This window comes from Larimichthys crocea, chromosome XI (assembly GCF_000972845.2).
Source record: "Larimichthys crocea isolate SSNF chromosome XI, L_crocea_2.0, whole genome shotgun sequence".
NCBI classification, from domain to species: Eukaryota; Metazoa; Chordata; class Actinopteri; family Sciaenidae; genus Larimichthys; species Larimichthys crocea.
The window spans coordinates 16,581,254-16,596,012 of record NC_040021.1 but is presented as its reverse complement, the minus strand read 5'-3'; the positions used below and the strand labels follow the sequence as shown (position 1 = coordinate 16,596,012).

Below are 14,759 nucleotides of genomic sequence, written 5' to 3'. Positions count from 1 at the left end.
AACAGACTGTTACAGATACTTGGACTCATGAAAACCTTGCGCTCTATCTTAGTTTTCTTGACAGGCGAAAGTCTTTACAAGCTCTCCCAGGCACTGCAATGTTATGCTGGGACGAACAAATCTTACAGTCAGCCAGCTACGAATCTGTTTTGGGATTATGATTTTGTCTGTTCTGCTGCAGGCCGATCAATAAGATAATCGAAATGATGTTATAAAAGAGGAACTGACTACTGCGGTGTGTACCTCATCTTTTCCTTTGTTATGGCTGTGCTTTGCTACGGTATCCTTTGGCCTATCAACAGCCTTATGGGGCCCATTCATAATGCAGGCACCGGGGACTGTAACGACTCCATAAAGCCGAGATCCTCCATCTCTGCTCCAGGATGGTGTATTGATTGGGCACTGGTAAGGGTGAGGGAAGGGCAGGTGGGTGGAAGCGCAAAGTGTGCAATTACAGACACACACACACGTGCACAATATCCTCCCTAATCTACTTCAGATCAGTGCTCATGTCCTCTTGGCCCTGGCCACAGCTGCTGTCAGCTGATGATTTAACCCAAGTGTTAATGAAGAAGCAGGGTAATTCCACTGAAGATACACACATAGAGAAGGTGCTGAAGCTTTGCAGAAGAGATCTCTACTCACGTACACGCAAATATATTAAGTCATATATGCAAATACAATGCATACAATGCAACTGTGCACTAAGTGCAGATCCATGTAAACAATAGGCAGTTGGTAAATATTATGATGGATGAAAGAGAAGGGAAAGATGAAACAAATGCATCGAAATTAAACCCTAACAGGTTGCAAGGTAACTTAATAATATAGTATAATGTATTATATAATGATATAATAATATAAAATAGTAATTAGGGCTTTCCACGACTTTTTCAGTTATATGCAACTGACAAATTTTCTAGTTCTTCAGAAATGGAAAGGACATTTATGTGCCTACACCTATCCCTAACACAGTTACTGCTAGCAAAACACTATCTGAATGGTTATGTTGATGATGATGTGAAGAAACTAACTTATGTATTAAGGTGTTGATTTTAGCCAACAATGAATGATGTAATGGTACAAAGCAAAGGTGTATAACTAATGATTGCTTGCTACGAAGCCAAGAGGGATAGCCAATAGTTAAATGTAATCGACCAAAGCTAAGCTGGGGTTGGCCGACTCGCCGTGTCTCGGTTTCACGGTGTGGGTCTGGCATTGGTTGCTCCATAGTATTGGCTGAAGGGATGATTTGCAAACAGCAAGCTGGTTATTATCATGGAGCAAATGGTCCAAATAAATTATAGGAACTATACAGATGGTAGTGTTATTAAAAATCTTCTAGTTTATTTCCCAGCATTCAGTGTTGTGTATGTCATTTTTGGCTCCTGCCCTAGAAAATGCTTACGCTTACGGACTGCAGTTACCGGCCAATGGTTTTCTCAATGTAGAGAACCTTAAGGCAAAATTAAGACATTTTTTGTGTTCCAATATTATAAGCAGAACAATTCCATTAAACTCCAATGTAATGGGTTGGCAGCAGCAGAGGTATATATTCACATAAAACCAACTGCTCTGTATGTATGCTTTTTTGTGATTTTGGTGAGACGATCCTATAATGTGTCAAAATGTAGGGGATGCTGCTAAACCTGTTCAGGCAGGCAGCTTCAGCTGTGCCACATAATACACTATTCATTGTGACACATACAGTATACTGTCAAAGACACACAGTTTGTCACATGTACTTGCACATAACCTCTGTTCAAATTCTGCTGCTGCTAAAATATCAACTGCTGCCTCTACAGCTGTCTAATTCTAGGTTTCCATCAAAGGAGAGAGTTTACCTCTGTTACTTACTTCTTTACAAAATGTTAAAGGTATACTATGTAAGATTTTAGGAGCTCTTTTTGCAAAATGTAATATAATATACAGAACTAATTATAGAGGGACATGAAAACATACCTGAAATAGGAATCATCATGTTTTTGTTACCTTAAAATACACTGTGACATATAAGATTGATTCAGTATTTTTTAGTAGGTGCATTAATTCTCAAAATTAGTGATTTGTTTATTCTCAAACGAGTTGGTTTGGTTTCATCCCGAATCACTGACTGATACATGTGTTCTTTTCTTTGTTGCCTTTCATTACACCATTACACTCCTCCAGCATCCAAGACCTTGACTGGATCAGCACTAGAGAGATAATAAGTTCATACGCTTACTGGCTTCAACTCTCCTGTATCATTGCTCAAATATGAAATCCAAAACATTGAGTCAGTGCCAACATTTGCACAAACATTTGGAATTCATTTTAATCTCATGTTGGTCCTGGTTGAAATACTGCTAGCCCTAAGCAAATCTCAGACAATCTTGACTGACAGGAATAGTAGCAAGGTCTTCTGTTGGAGAAGGGCATTTTATTGACTTCTGAACATCATGTCTACTTTATTCATAACACACTACATCTGCACACTACAAAACTATGCTTTACAACTCAGTTGCTGGTAGGAGTTGCTCATGTGTAACCTTTTTTGCCTATCCTAACCTTGTTCATTATGCAGTTGTACTTCAGTTATGGAGGTGGTAAACTGATTATTAGTATTGCAGGACTGTACCTTTTTCGTTTCACAGTGACTGCTGTGCTCAAGTGTTATAGTGATAACTAAGTGATAACTCTGAAGTTACATGGTAACATCACTGCATATAAATCCGAACAAAATAATTTAATGTAAAAAAGGACAATCTGAATCTGAGCAAGTGAATTAGTAAAACTTGTCATTTCAGTTGGTTCTCACTCTCAATTTGTCAAATATGGCAGCCCGGTCTCACTGTATGTTAAGTTATGATGTTACAAATTTATATAACCCACATCATCATAGTTTCTGTGCCTAAAATCCAACTGTGATTGCTTTATTTTGAAAGTCTAACCAGATGTTGCATATTTATCATTACTAACTTGACCTCAGAGCTTGCAAATGCATAATTGACACCAGAGGGTATCATCAGCATCCTAACTGACCAAGCGACCGTTTTTGACAAGTTGGAAGTGAGAATGTGCTGGATATTTAAGATAAAGTGAAAATAGGCAATGAACTAATGGAGCATCAAAGGACTTAATTAACATGTTATATTGTGTTTGTACATGAATTAATGCTTTTTGGATGTGCTTGTAAGGAAATTTCTCACATTTCCTTTAAGCTATCATCACCTTGCTATAGGTTCATATTTAGCACACACACACACATGAGAATCAATTTTTTAACTATGGGGAAAAAATTACTATTCCTGTAAAAGGAACAACAAAATTAATTTAAATTTTTAAACTGATGTTCCTCATCAGGGGCACAGCAGGAAATAAAAATGTTCAGTGCTCAATGAAAGCACGCTGGCATTGTAACAATAAATATCTTTAATTTCTGGCAAATGCAGCAAATTATCTGATTAGGTCACCTTTGTCTGATGAGGAGATTAGGCTCAGAACAGTATGTGTTTAATTTCCTGTAGAGAGTAGGTGTGAGATCATCTTATAAGTAGCATAGTGAGTATAATACCACACAGTCTAACTGCAGGAAGGCTGCCATTCAAGGAGAACTATTTATTATTATTATTATTATTATTATTATTATTATTATTTGTAGTCACATCCATTTCATCTGTGTTCAGTAAAGGTTACCAAACGGTTTAAAAAAAAAGGCCTTGGGAAAAAAAGGCCAGATTATGAGTTATTGTCTCTGTTTTTAGCCGTACGCTTTGAAAAGAGTATGAATTACAAAAAAAAATCTAATTTTATCAAGAGTAAAACTATCAGCCCTCTTTTATGCTATCAGTTATCATAGGTGTAATTGTGCTCCCTGGGCCACTGACTGAATATAATTTAAAAATATCTTTCAGCCAATTTATTTTTGTAATCTTATATAATGCAAGGTTTTAAGTTACCCAGAATTAAGGATATACATTTGTGTAAAAGGTGTAACCTAGAGCCAAATCCTGTAAATAAACGATGTTTACCAGCTTAGCCTGTAGGGGCATGAGGGTGAAAGGTGAAAGCATTCCATTAAAGTCTGAGGTTTGTACCCATCCATCACTGTTTGGCCCTCTAAGGGGATATTACAAAAAAAAGTTAAATAAAAATAATAAGGACAGGGTGACATTTGCATTTGTATTAGGGGGGGAAACAACCACCGCCTGAACATGCTGTGGTGACTAACACGAAACTGATGACGACAATGTTCCTCTCAAATGCCAAATGTTGCTCTTTTTCACTCTCTTCTTCTCACTTACTCATCATTTTCTTTTCTCCATCCACATCACCTGTTTTTCTGTTTCTGTCTCCCACCTGCTGTCATTTATCTCACCTGCACCTGTCCTCTCCTACGTTCTGTCAGTCGCACTTTTTTTTTTCTTTTTTACTTTCACACCTTCTAACCTCATATCCCGTTCTTCCACCTCCCGCATGCAGCAGATTCTCCTCTCTCAGCAGAGATGCCAGCGCATGCCCAGGCCGCCCCCACAGTCTGATACAAGTTGCCACTACATAGCTCCACGGGTGCCCTGTGACACCGGAAGGAGGGGCTGGATGCTGTGAGAGCTGATCAAAGTGGGTGGCGGTCGGTCACTGCAGCCCACATGGCAGAACACGAGTGTAGGCGGGACACGCGCATGTGTGTGTGTGTTATGTATGGATGACATCCCACATAGCCTGCGGGGGCAGATGAGTGCAGTGTGGACTGAATGATAGAGAGACGGGCTGTGATGGCAGCACGCAGCATCTCCTTTGTTTTCAGACATAAGAGAAAGAAAAGTATTCACTCGCTGCAGCAACACATCAGTTTATTCATCAGCACTTTTCTTCCCTCATAGTGAACAGAGAGCAATATGCACTGCTTCAGTAGCATTTGAAGCCTCTGTATTCAGATGTAACACACTCAAATTCTGACGCACTCTAATCTGAGCAATGGGCCAAACTCAACTGAATCATCCCCTCATCATCTGTGGATACTGAATCCAAAGGAAGAGGTGGAGGGGGAAGGAAGGAATAAATATGGTGCAGGAGAGGAGGAGAGAGGCAGAGACACTGAGATGATGCATAAGGAGTACATCTAGGTGAAAAAATAGAAGCACACTCGGAGATGGGCTTCACACACCCACAAAAGAGACGTTGTGAATGAATAAAAGCATGAAGGCGAGATCACAAAGCCGGTCGTGAGCAGTGTGCATGTTCCCGGGTGGCAGCTGGCGTCATGCCTGCTTAATGGAGCAGCATATGATGAAGAGTTGAGGATTGCACAATACTACCACTACTACCCAGCCACATGGTGAATCACCTCCATGCTTCGGTCAACCCAAAGCTCACTTTCCAGGGGTCGACTCATGCTGAGTCACATTTGTCCGGATAATATTGGAAACACGTGGTTACAACTGCCTTTGCATCACTACATGTGATGAAATATGATGATTATGATGAACTAATAGATAGGTCTGGAACATTTTAGCTTAGTTTTGGTTTTCTGGCATGCAAATTCACTTTTTTGCTTCTCACAGCTGTCATCGATCCATTGATTTCAAACAGAAAGCCTTTTTTCAAAGAGATATAAGTTAGGGACCAGCAGACGAACATAGGAGAACATTCTGCAGATAAAGAGCAAGATATTTCTTTTACTAGAAGAGACCAAAAACTAAAAAGATCTGATAAACCAGATGCATCTCATAAGCACCAAACAGCAGACAAGCAGCAGCTGAACAATGAACTTAAATAACATGGTCAGGTATATGGAACATGACTCATGGGCCATGTCAACATTAGAGGCTATAATATGTTAATATAATATGTTAATCCATCAAACAGTATCCATTAATCAATTTAAACCTTTAAAGTATGACATTTCTATCATTATTAGTAGGGATACATGGAGGTATAGATAACACAACTTTCAGTGAAATTTCAAACTGGCATCGTGATTATTATTATTACTGTGAATATGTAAATGATGCCTCTAATGAAGAGCTGACAGGGAAGATTTTCTCGAAATATATCTTCAACTGTTTTTTCTTCATCTGCTTTTTTTATTTTTATCTTTGCACTCTATGTGTCGATCATGACCTAAAGTAACTGTGTACAGCTGATGTGAAAAAGGATGAATAAATACTCTAGTATACTTATGCATGCTTTCAGTGTGCACTAATGCATCAAGTTTAAAAAAGTGTTGGTAGATGCCGGTGCAGCAACACGAGCCGTCATCATACTCTTTACAGGCTAGACAACATCCTAACATCCAATGAAAGTGTTTAGTTGACACACTAACATTTACATTATACTAAAAGATGGTCGACCAAAAGCTGTATAGATTTACTCTATTTATAATCACACTGGATAGGTCATATCTCGGGCTCGGACGAGGCTCAAACGAGGATTAGTTCTGCGTTTCCGTGGAAATTTACTGCATCACCCTGCGCATCAACGTACCGGGCAGCAGCCTCATTAAGTAAATACAGATGCAACCACTAGCTTTTTGAAGAAAGCCTCTACAATAGAACTGTCTACACACATGGTGGGTCCTGGATAACCTGAATGCAGCATAAGTAACACAGGTAAGAACCTCAGGTAAGACCTGAAAACCATATAAAGCTGGTAAGCCTGCATGCAGCACTGACCCAAGTGCTCATTCATGTTTCATGCTTTGTGCTGGGCTGACTTCCATGGCTGTCAAGAACTTTTGCAAAACAACAAATGCTCCCATGTTGCAAAAACAGACATAAATACACAAAAGGCTTGAATCACGGTAAGAAGGAGAGTTTTCATCACAAAGCTGCACACTGCGCGTTGTGTTTCTTTTGATCAAGGCTTCTTGCTGCACAACAGGTTGACCATTACTGTATTTGTTCTTTTATAATTCTTTGATTATACAAACAAGCAGTTTAAAAGTATGAAAGTCTTTTCTATTGTGTATTAATTTGGCACTTTTGGTGCTCAGTTGTACACAGGGAGCCACAGACTGACAGCCAACAATCCTCTGACTCAGCGAGGATGTTACATTAAGTCACAGCTCGGGACATATTAACTATTTATTCATGGAGCTTGGGGGAATGGTACAGGCAAAGCTGGGTCAGTGCTGGAAATGTATGCACTGCATATGTATCTGTGAAAGAGAGAGTGAGAAAGACAAAGTGTCATGGCATTTCGAAGGACCAGGAATGCATTAGCCAATGTGATAATGACTGGGAGAACAGCAGTCTGTGTGTGTCCATGGAAACATAAAACAATGCAGACACGGTGACATTCTCTTAGCCGTCATTCATCCACGATTGCTCGTGTGTGTGTGTGTGTGTGTGTAAGTTTCTAAGGGAGCGTCTAGTGGTCTGGAAGTGAACTTGGCTAAATGAAAGGCATGCTGGATGATGCTCGACTGATCTTGGCAGCACACCGGTAGACTCAGTGGCTCTTGTCAGAAGTGAGAAGGTTGTGATGGAAAGGAAACACGGCCAGGATGTGGGCCAGCCTGAGACACTGTTGCATATTAATGTCCCTACAGTAAACTTAAAATATTATGAATAGTGTTAAGATGCTGTGCATCTTTCAGCGCTGATTCAGACTACATTTCAGTAGTATGTTCAGATGGCTGCAGCTTCATGATTTTTGCTGTCTTTAAATGAGATTTTAATGATGAAGTAAGATTGTATTGTATTGGTTTTTTACAAGCAAAAACTAAATTGATTTTAGTCAAAACGGTATAAAGATGTTGTGCATTGTCGTGAGCATGAAAAATCATTAGATGTAGTGGCAAGAAGGAGGTGTTGAAAGCAGAGCTCTAGGTAATTTTATGCTAACTTAAGGTGTCTTGTGGAAGCTATTGATAAATGAAACAGAAGGCTGACATCTAATCCATGCTTAGAAACTTCCACCGGTTTCTTCACAGGATAAAAACATGGAGGATCTATTAATGTTCGCAGTGTTGGATTTCCCCATTTCATATGATCTGTCTGTTGTTGAGTACAAAGGAGCTGCATGGCATGGCTGCAGCAGGAGCACAATATTAGTTTTCACCTGTGTTTTAGACGCTGTCCGCAGTCACATCCTTACACCTATAACTGCTGTCAGGCGCTATCATGCCTGCAGCTGATGTTTTAAGCTTGCAGTGCTCCAGCAGCAACTGCCAGGGCTTTTTTTAAATCAGTATTAGATGACTTTCAGGTAAATGAAGAATGCTGCCATTTCACCAAACATAAGTGTGTCCCAGAACAGAAGACCATGCCAACAATTTCCTGGCAGCACCTTTCTTGTAACACTGGTCTAAGTCTTCTAAGTGCAGGTAGTCAAAGTGCAGAGGAGCACATGAATGATTCACCCATATACCAAAGCCAAAATACTCGTTTTACAGCGAGATAAAATCACTGATAATGTGAATATGAAATGTAGTTTACAATTAAAGCAATGTTCCACACTGGAGCCCCTACACAAAGATGCATAAAAACATAAAGCCATTTCTGAGACTGCTGCTGCTAAACTGCAGAAATCGATGTAGACTTTTTTACAGCTCTGAAGAGCCACCAGTCCTCCCTTTATTATCATTACTTACTGCACAATAAGTAATGGTGTGCAAAATGTAAATAACAGGGCACTTAATATATTTTTTTGGCTCAGCTCAGAGGCTCAAAGAGCCACCTAATACATTATAAACGTCCCGAAAACAACAACGCTTTTTCCTATTTCATCACAGGCAAATATTTCTTTCAGATTGCTGCCCATTGGGAGCCGTTTTAGCGGCACACTCAAGCTGATGCTGCAAATTACATGTGACAGAAGCAATTTTGGGATATTTTCTCACACACAAACTGCAGTAAGTGTTATGAATTAGATTAAGCGAGGGAATATTGAAAGTCTGATACTTCCTCTGCCAACTCAGCAGCTTTTATTGATAATGCATTTTATTTTCTTCCCCTTTCCCATCCTTCCAGGGAAAGTATGCTGATGATTTTTTGGCCCATATCTAAAACAGCTGCGCAGGCTAAGTAAATACTAAGAAAGCATCAGGAGGTGGCTGCACATTTATGCGTGACAACAACAGTCCTGAAGCATTCAAAACTGAATGTAAATGCAGACTTAATATCTGGAATTAAAAACCCACATATTATACAAGCCGTGCATCTGTGTTTGGATGTGAGTCTCTCCTACCTCTTTAAGGCAGCCCATGAAATTGTTGCTAACTGGAGATCCAGGCAAGTCCGCAGTGCTGGGGCTCCCACCCACGTAGAAAAAATCATCAGAGCCCAGCATGGTGTAGTCTTCCTGGGTGTAGCCAGTAGTCGTGAGGATCCCATCAACGGAGATAGTCACCTGTTGAGGGGTAACACATAGCCAAAGCCAAGCCATTACACTCTGGGATTCGATGGCGTGCTGTGTATAAAACACACGTCCTTCCTTGGTCTGCATTCGAAATGAGCTATTTGACCTTTTCTTTAGGTTGCATTCTGTAGGTTGCTTTCTCATTGAACCTTTTTTTTTTATTTTTGACAAAATCGTTTGGTACCTTGAAGCGATTGTTTTAGACCAGACAGCGTTTGGATTTTGTTAATGGAATTTTTGCCGTAGGATTCACAGGACAGGTAAAGAAAATATGGCAGAGGCATATTTTCTTTATCTTTGATGGGGGTAAGAGAATGGATCCTAGGTTTGGTTCTGAAACTTCAGGTTGGGGGGAGGGTTAGTACAATGTTCAAACCAAGGACAAATTGATTTCACTTGTCTTAGGTTTCGGGATTTATCTGGTTACTGCAGACACACACATATACAGTACACATGTATGTGAGCACACGCACGCACACGCACACAGGCAGACGTGCTCACACACGCCTACACTTACACACACACTTCAACTCGCTCGCCATCAGTCTCACATTTTCTCCGCTCTCACAGACATCTACATCTATATATCCACGCACATGCAAAACAAAGGGAGGCTTTTCACACGACATCAATGTGCAAACCAAGGTCATCACTGTTAGAAGGCAAATTAAAGACACTTAACTGGACATGTAAGGGAGTAAGTGGATCGATGGTGCCATACAAAGCTGGAGCAGGCCACACAGGGTGCGGAGGCACATGCACAATCAAGACCAGAGCCCATATTCAAATACACTCTCAGAATAGCTGATGCTGATCTCTGATCAGGTTTAGCTCAGGTGTCATGGTTGTATTTTCAATGTCACTGGACCAGACCGATAATCCTCGATCAGTACGCTTATTCTTAGAAATGTTATGCATATGGGCCCAGGGGTAAGGGTGAAGGTTAGCCAAAACACACAAACACCACTTTCACCAGCATGCCACAAAAACACACACAGGGAGGGCAGAGTGAGTGGTACAGTGACAGGTGGGAGGTGAGTGAATGGATTAGAGTGTTAGTGGTTATTTTGGGTGACAGCGGTGAGGTTCTATGCGTTTGGATGGTGAGAGGTCGATGAGATGTGGGCATGCCATGCGCCATAGTGAGTTGGAAACAACTGTCAGAGCTCCCGCAATGAAGGCTAAGGGTTGCCACTTTTTGGTAGATTCTCTTTTAGGGCACGGTGTCGAGGTCACCATCTTTGGGATTGTGGTAAGCTTCTGTCAGTTCTGGACGACAGTCCTCACAAAAAATGGGGACTTTTTGTGTGAAAAAAAATAAAATAAAAAAAGTAAGTTGCCCTGACAAAGGCAAAGAAGTCAATTTTTTTTTTTTTTTTAACTGGTTGGTATTCTGCAGTAATGTGGAAGAAACAAAGAGAAAAAAGTAAAAGCCAAAGTGAAAAAAAAAAAACAGGATGGGGGATTGTGGGGTAAAGAAGGAGGTTGTTGGCAGGTCAGGGAGGAAATTGAGAAGAAGCGAAGAAAGAATTGCCTGGTAATACAAACCCATCTCCTCATTTTTTGATAAGAGTGTCTAGGATGAAACTCAAAGAGAACGAATAAAAGAAGAGAGGGGGAGGGGACACACGGCAAACCCAAAAAAAAGACAATAAGAATGATATCTACCAGACAATGTAGTTTGTTTACCATAGCGTGTCCAATGCCTGATTGCTTTCCAGAAAAAGGGGAAGAAAGGAAATCAAAAGAATAGTGAACAAAAAAGGTTGTTAATAAGGATGGACAGAAAACAAAAACCAAAAGCAATGATGGAGAATTAGGATGTTAGTTAGTACATTAGTTGGTTAGATATTGGTTAGTAGTAAAAAAATGACTTTAACATGGATGAGTTAGTGTTGCGGTGAAAAAACACTACATGGTTTGTCAGAGGTTCGCTGCTGTAAAAAAGTGCCACCTCGCCACCCTAGCCAAATTTTCTACATCAGAGTCCTGCAAGAAAAAAACACACAAACAAACACCGTGAGATGAGAGACTTTTCAGATAAAAATTTGTGTAGGATGGCCTTAACCCCAACAAAACTTGTAGTGTTTTTTTCACCCCTAGTCTAACAAAGCGTGCCTTTCAAAGAGGAAAGAGAATGATTGTGAAAGAAAGACAGATCTGTAAAAAAAAGAAAGAGTGAGAGAAAGAAAGAAGAAAGAAGGCAAGCAGCCCTTGGCTCTTAGCTTCTTACACCTGAAACTTTGTGTTATCCTGTTGGGATTTTAAGCTACAACTATTTACTAACCTGTGGGGCAAAAGCTTACTGTCATGGAGGGTCAGGAAATTGGCATTTACTTGTTGTGCTGCTCTGAGAGCAACACTAAATGCTGTCTCACCTTGCAGACAAACTAAAGGTCGACCGAGACAATGAACAACTCCACACTTTGCAGCTACTGTAGCGCTACCTCCATGGAGCCCCGGGTCTCATAATTTTATTACTTCTCTCTTCCTGAAGAAAGCGCTGATTCATAATAGCTCCACACAACAATACAAGCTCAGTTTAAAATCACATTAGGAATATGGTAAAGGATATCCGTCAAGTAACAAATTCTGCTTATGCACAACAGATGCACTTCTCTGATGGGAATGTATTTCTATCTTTAAAAAGCATCACAATCATCTGAGCTATAAATACTGTACAGCAATAATGGATGGCTCAAAGGCAAACACTCTCTTCCTGGCTTTAAAGTGAAAGTCTATATTCTTCACAAGCATTAAAACAGTTTCTGAGAGCGAGTAGATGCTGTGGCGACAGCGCCTGACAGAGGCGTCAGCTTAGGTGAGTGTGAAGCAAAATGGAATCATCAGATTTTTTTTTTTACTTAAGGACAAAGGGAACTCAAGTTCAGTCAGGCCGATAAACAGGAGAGAAGAAAACACCTAGCATAAGCCCTGGCTGAGCTATCAATCATAGCAAACTGCTTTGCCCTGTGTTGTCCTCAAACTACCCATTTAGCAGAAAAGAAATTAAACAATGAAAAGAAATGAAAAATAATTCATGTAACTGTAAAGACAACCAAAAGTATAATGACATTTGTCTCAATAATGTCTCTGAACTGTGGCGATGGAATGACAACCAATCAGAACAAGGTGACATTCTTAACGCCAGCTCTCTCTCAAACTCTTGGAAGCAGCTAATCTAAAGCAAAAAAAAAAAAAAATCCACCTGTCTCCAAACTCCGTCCATCACTGCTACCCCCGATTACCTGTCTCAGGTTGCGTGTCACTTTGATGTCGTGCCAGGTGTTGTCATTGAATTTTCCATTGACTGGCTCGACGATGGCCTCAAAGGCCCCGGAACCCAGATTGATGACGAGGGAGACGGCCCCATCTTTTAGTGCCAGGTTGACATAGTCTGCAGACTTGCCCGTGTGGAGAAGGAGGCCGTTGCGCTGCCAGGTCTTGAAGGACAACGTGATCTCATCGCTGCTGCTCTGGATGGGGTTCTGCGACAGGTCGTAGCAGAAGTACTCCGATCCGCGGAAGGTGGCCACGTTCTCCTCCCTTGCTGTAATCACAAGTGAGAAGAAACCAAATGTTACTGTCGGTGGCGAAATTCTACACTGCTCAGCACTGTTCATTGCTCGCTGTGATTCAATGTGTGCTTTTTTCTCGCGTGTTTTAAGCAACCATGACGACCACAGACAAATAATCATTATCACATTCATCTTCCTATTTAATGTAGAATGTTTAATACATGAAACAAGCCCAGCATCTGTGTTGGTCCCTGCATCAATCATAAAGCAGCCTCAGTAAATATGAGAACTCCTGTATGCTGCAGAGGTTACATGAAGCAAACACACACTCTCTCACACACTCTCCCTCACACACACACAATGCATTGCTCACCATAATTACAGCTATGATAATCCCATCATTCAGTTCAGATCATAAAATCCTATCTGTACGGCCGTGGGTTTAGGTTTCACATACAGCCTCTAGACAGACAGACTACTTATGATGGAACACTATTCCTTGCTAATGGTGCGCATAAATCAAACTTAGCCTGATTTTACAGTTTTACATCACTCCGCTGTTGCAAAGTGACTTCCTGAGCCCATTTTTTAGATCGACACAGAGAGTAAGGTGAGACAGCTCTAGACACAAAGTGAAGGGGGCGGGGGGGAGAGGGGGACTCAAAGGATGGATGGAAAGAGTGAGAGAGCAAAAATAAAATTGCTGGGCTGAGGGAAAGAGAAGACAAAAAAGAAAGAGTGGATCAGCAGAGTAGTGTTTCCGTATGATCTGTGATGAAATAATTGACACTTTTGCCACCTCCTAAAAGGTGGTTTGACACACTGCGGTCAGCTTTGGGTTTGGATGAATCTATTACAGACAAGGTCAGGCTGACGGTCAATTATTTACACACTGTGTTCGGTTGGATATGGCGCCACTGGATAAAAGAGGGCTAGAAGATACCTCCTGCTAGAACACACTGTTCAAGACAGCACCTTTCAGAAATTTGCAACCTTCAGAAAAAAGCACTCCGAACATACCAAACTATCTAACTGCTGTGGCACTTGGTTACAGTAACTATGTCATTACCTGACAATAATAGCATTTTCAATGTGTCATTTCATTTCCTCTCCATTCTGCAGTTTCTTTTTTGTACTTGAAGTTATGAGGGCCACGAGTGGAAGGACAGAAACCATCCATAAAAGTTTGTTGTTTTGGATCAGGCTATATGTAAACATGAGCGAGCAGTGTTGTGGATCAGGCAGAAAGATACGGAAGGAGAGAGAAAAAATGACAATGAGAATATTGAGAGAAAAACAAAAGGGAAGTGGAGTGGGGCTGTGGGATGATGGGATGCTGATTCCGGTCATGGAGAAATTCTCCCCTCAGTGCCAAACTGAAATAGTATGGGAGGCAACAAAGTCCCTGTGAAAGCCCTCATCTGTTTGCCAGGGGAATAAATAGAAACCCATTATTACCACTGAGACAGAGAAACACAGAGAGGAAGCAGAATATACATAGAAGAATCAAGAAACCCTCCACCTCGAGCGATTTCATGAATCTAATCTAAGAAACTTCACGAAGAGGCCAGTAGATTGCATAGCCATATAATCGGTGTTGAGCAGTAGTGGCGCTACAAGCAGCGGCATTACTAGTTTAACTCTGTTCCTCAATAGTGTGGTGGTAGCATTTGCTTTTTTCTGACTCAAATTGCTTTTCAGAAGCCCTTTTATTGATCAAATAGTGTGGTAGCGTCCACATAAGCTACATTTTCCCCAAACATTTCTAAAGCTCAAGCAGACCTTCAGACCGCATTGCGGTCTAAAATAGAGGATCAGTGACACCACAGGTTTGAAGATAATAGTCTTCATATTCGGTAAATCTAGGGTCACTATGAATTGCGATCAATCGAAACAGCC

The 14,759-nt window shown here is 40.8% G+C and overlaps 1 protein-coding gene across 12 annotated transcripts in view; it reads right to left on the bottom strand.

The window, feature by feature from the left end:
• The window catches only part of nrxn3b (neurexin 3b), a 272,252-nt gene that overhangs the window by 194,542 nt on the left and 62,951 nt on the right, over positions 1-14,759 (bottom strand). For 11 of the 12 annotated variants that reach the window (XR_003463220.1, XR_003463221.1, XR_003463222.1 and 8 more), the window contains 3 exons: positions 12,591-12,892; positions 11,032-11,055; positions 9,172-9,333 (listed from right to left, as the gene is read on the bottom strand). Coding sequence is in view for 9 of the 12 variants with exons in the window: in XM_027284467.1 (XP_027140268.1) it covers positions 9,172-9,333; positions 11,032-11,055; positions 12,591-12,892 (488 nt within the window). In the remaining 3 variants the exon portion in view is untranslated. The remainder of the gene's footprint in view (positions 1-9,171; positions 9,334-11,031; positions 11,056-12,590; positions 12,893-14,759) is intronic. The other variant, XM_027284470.1, reaches the window with a different exon arrangement.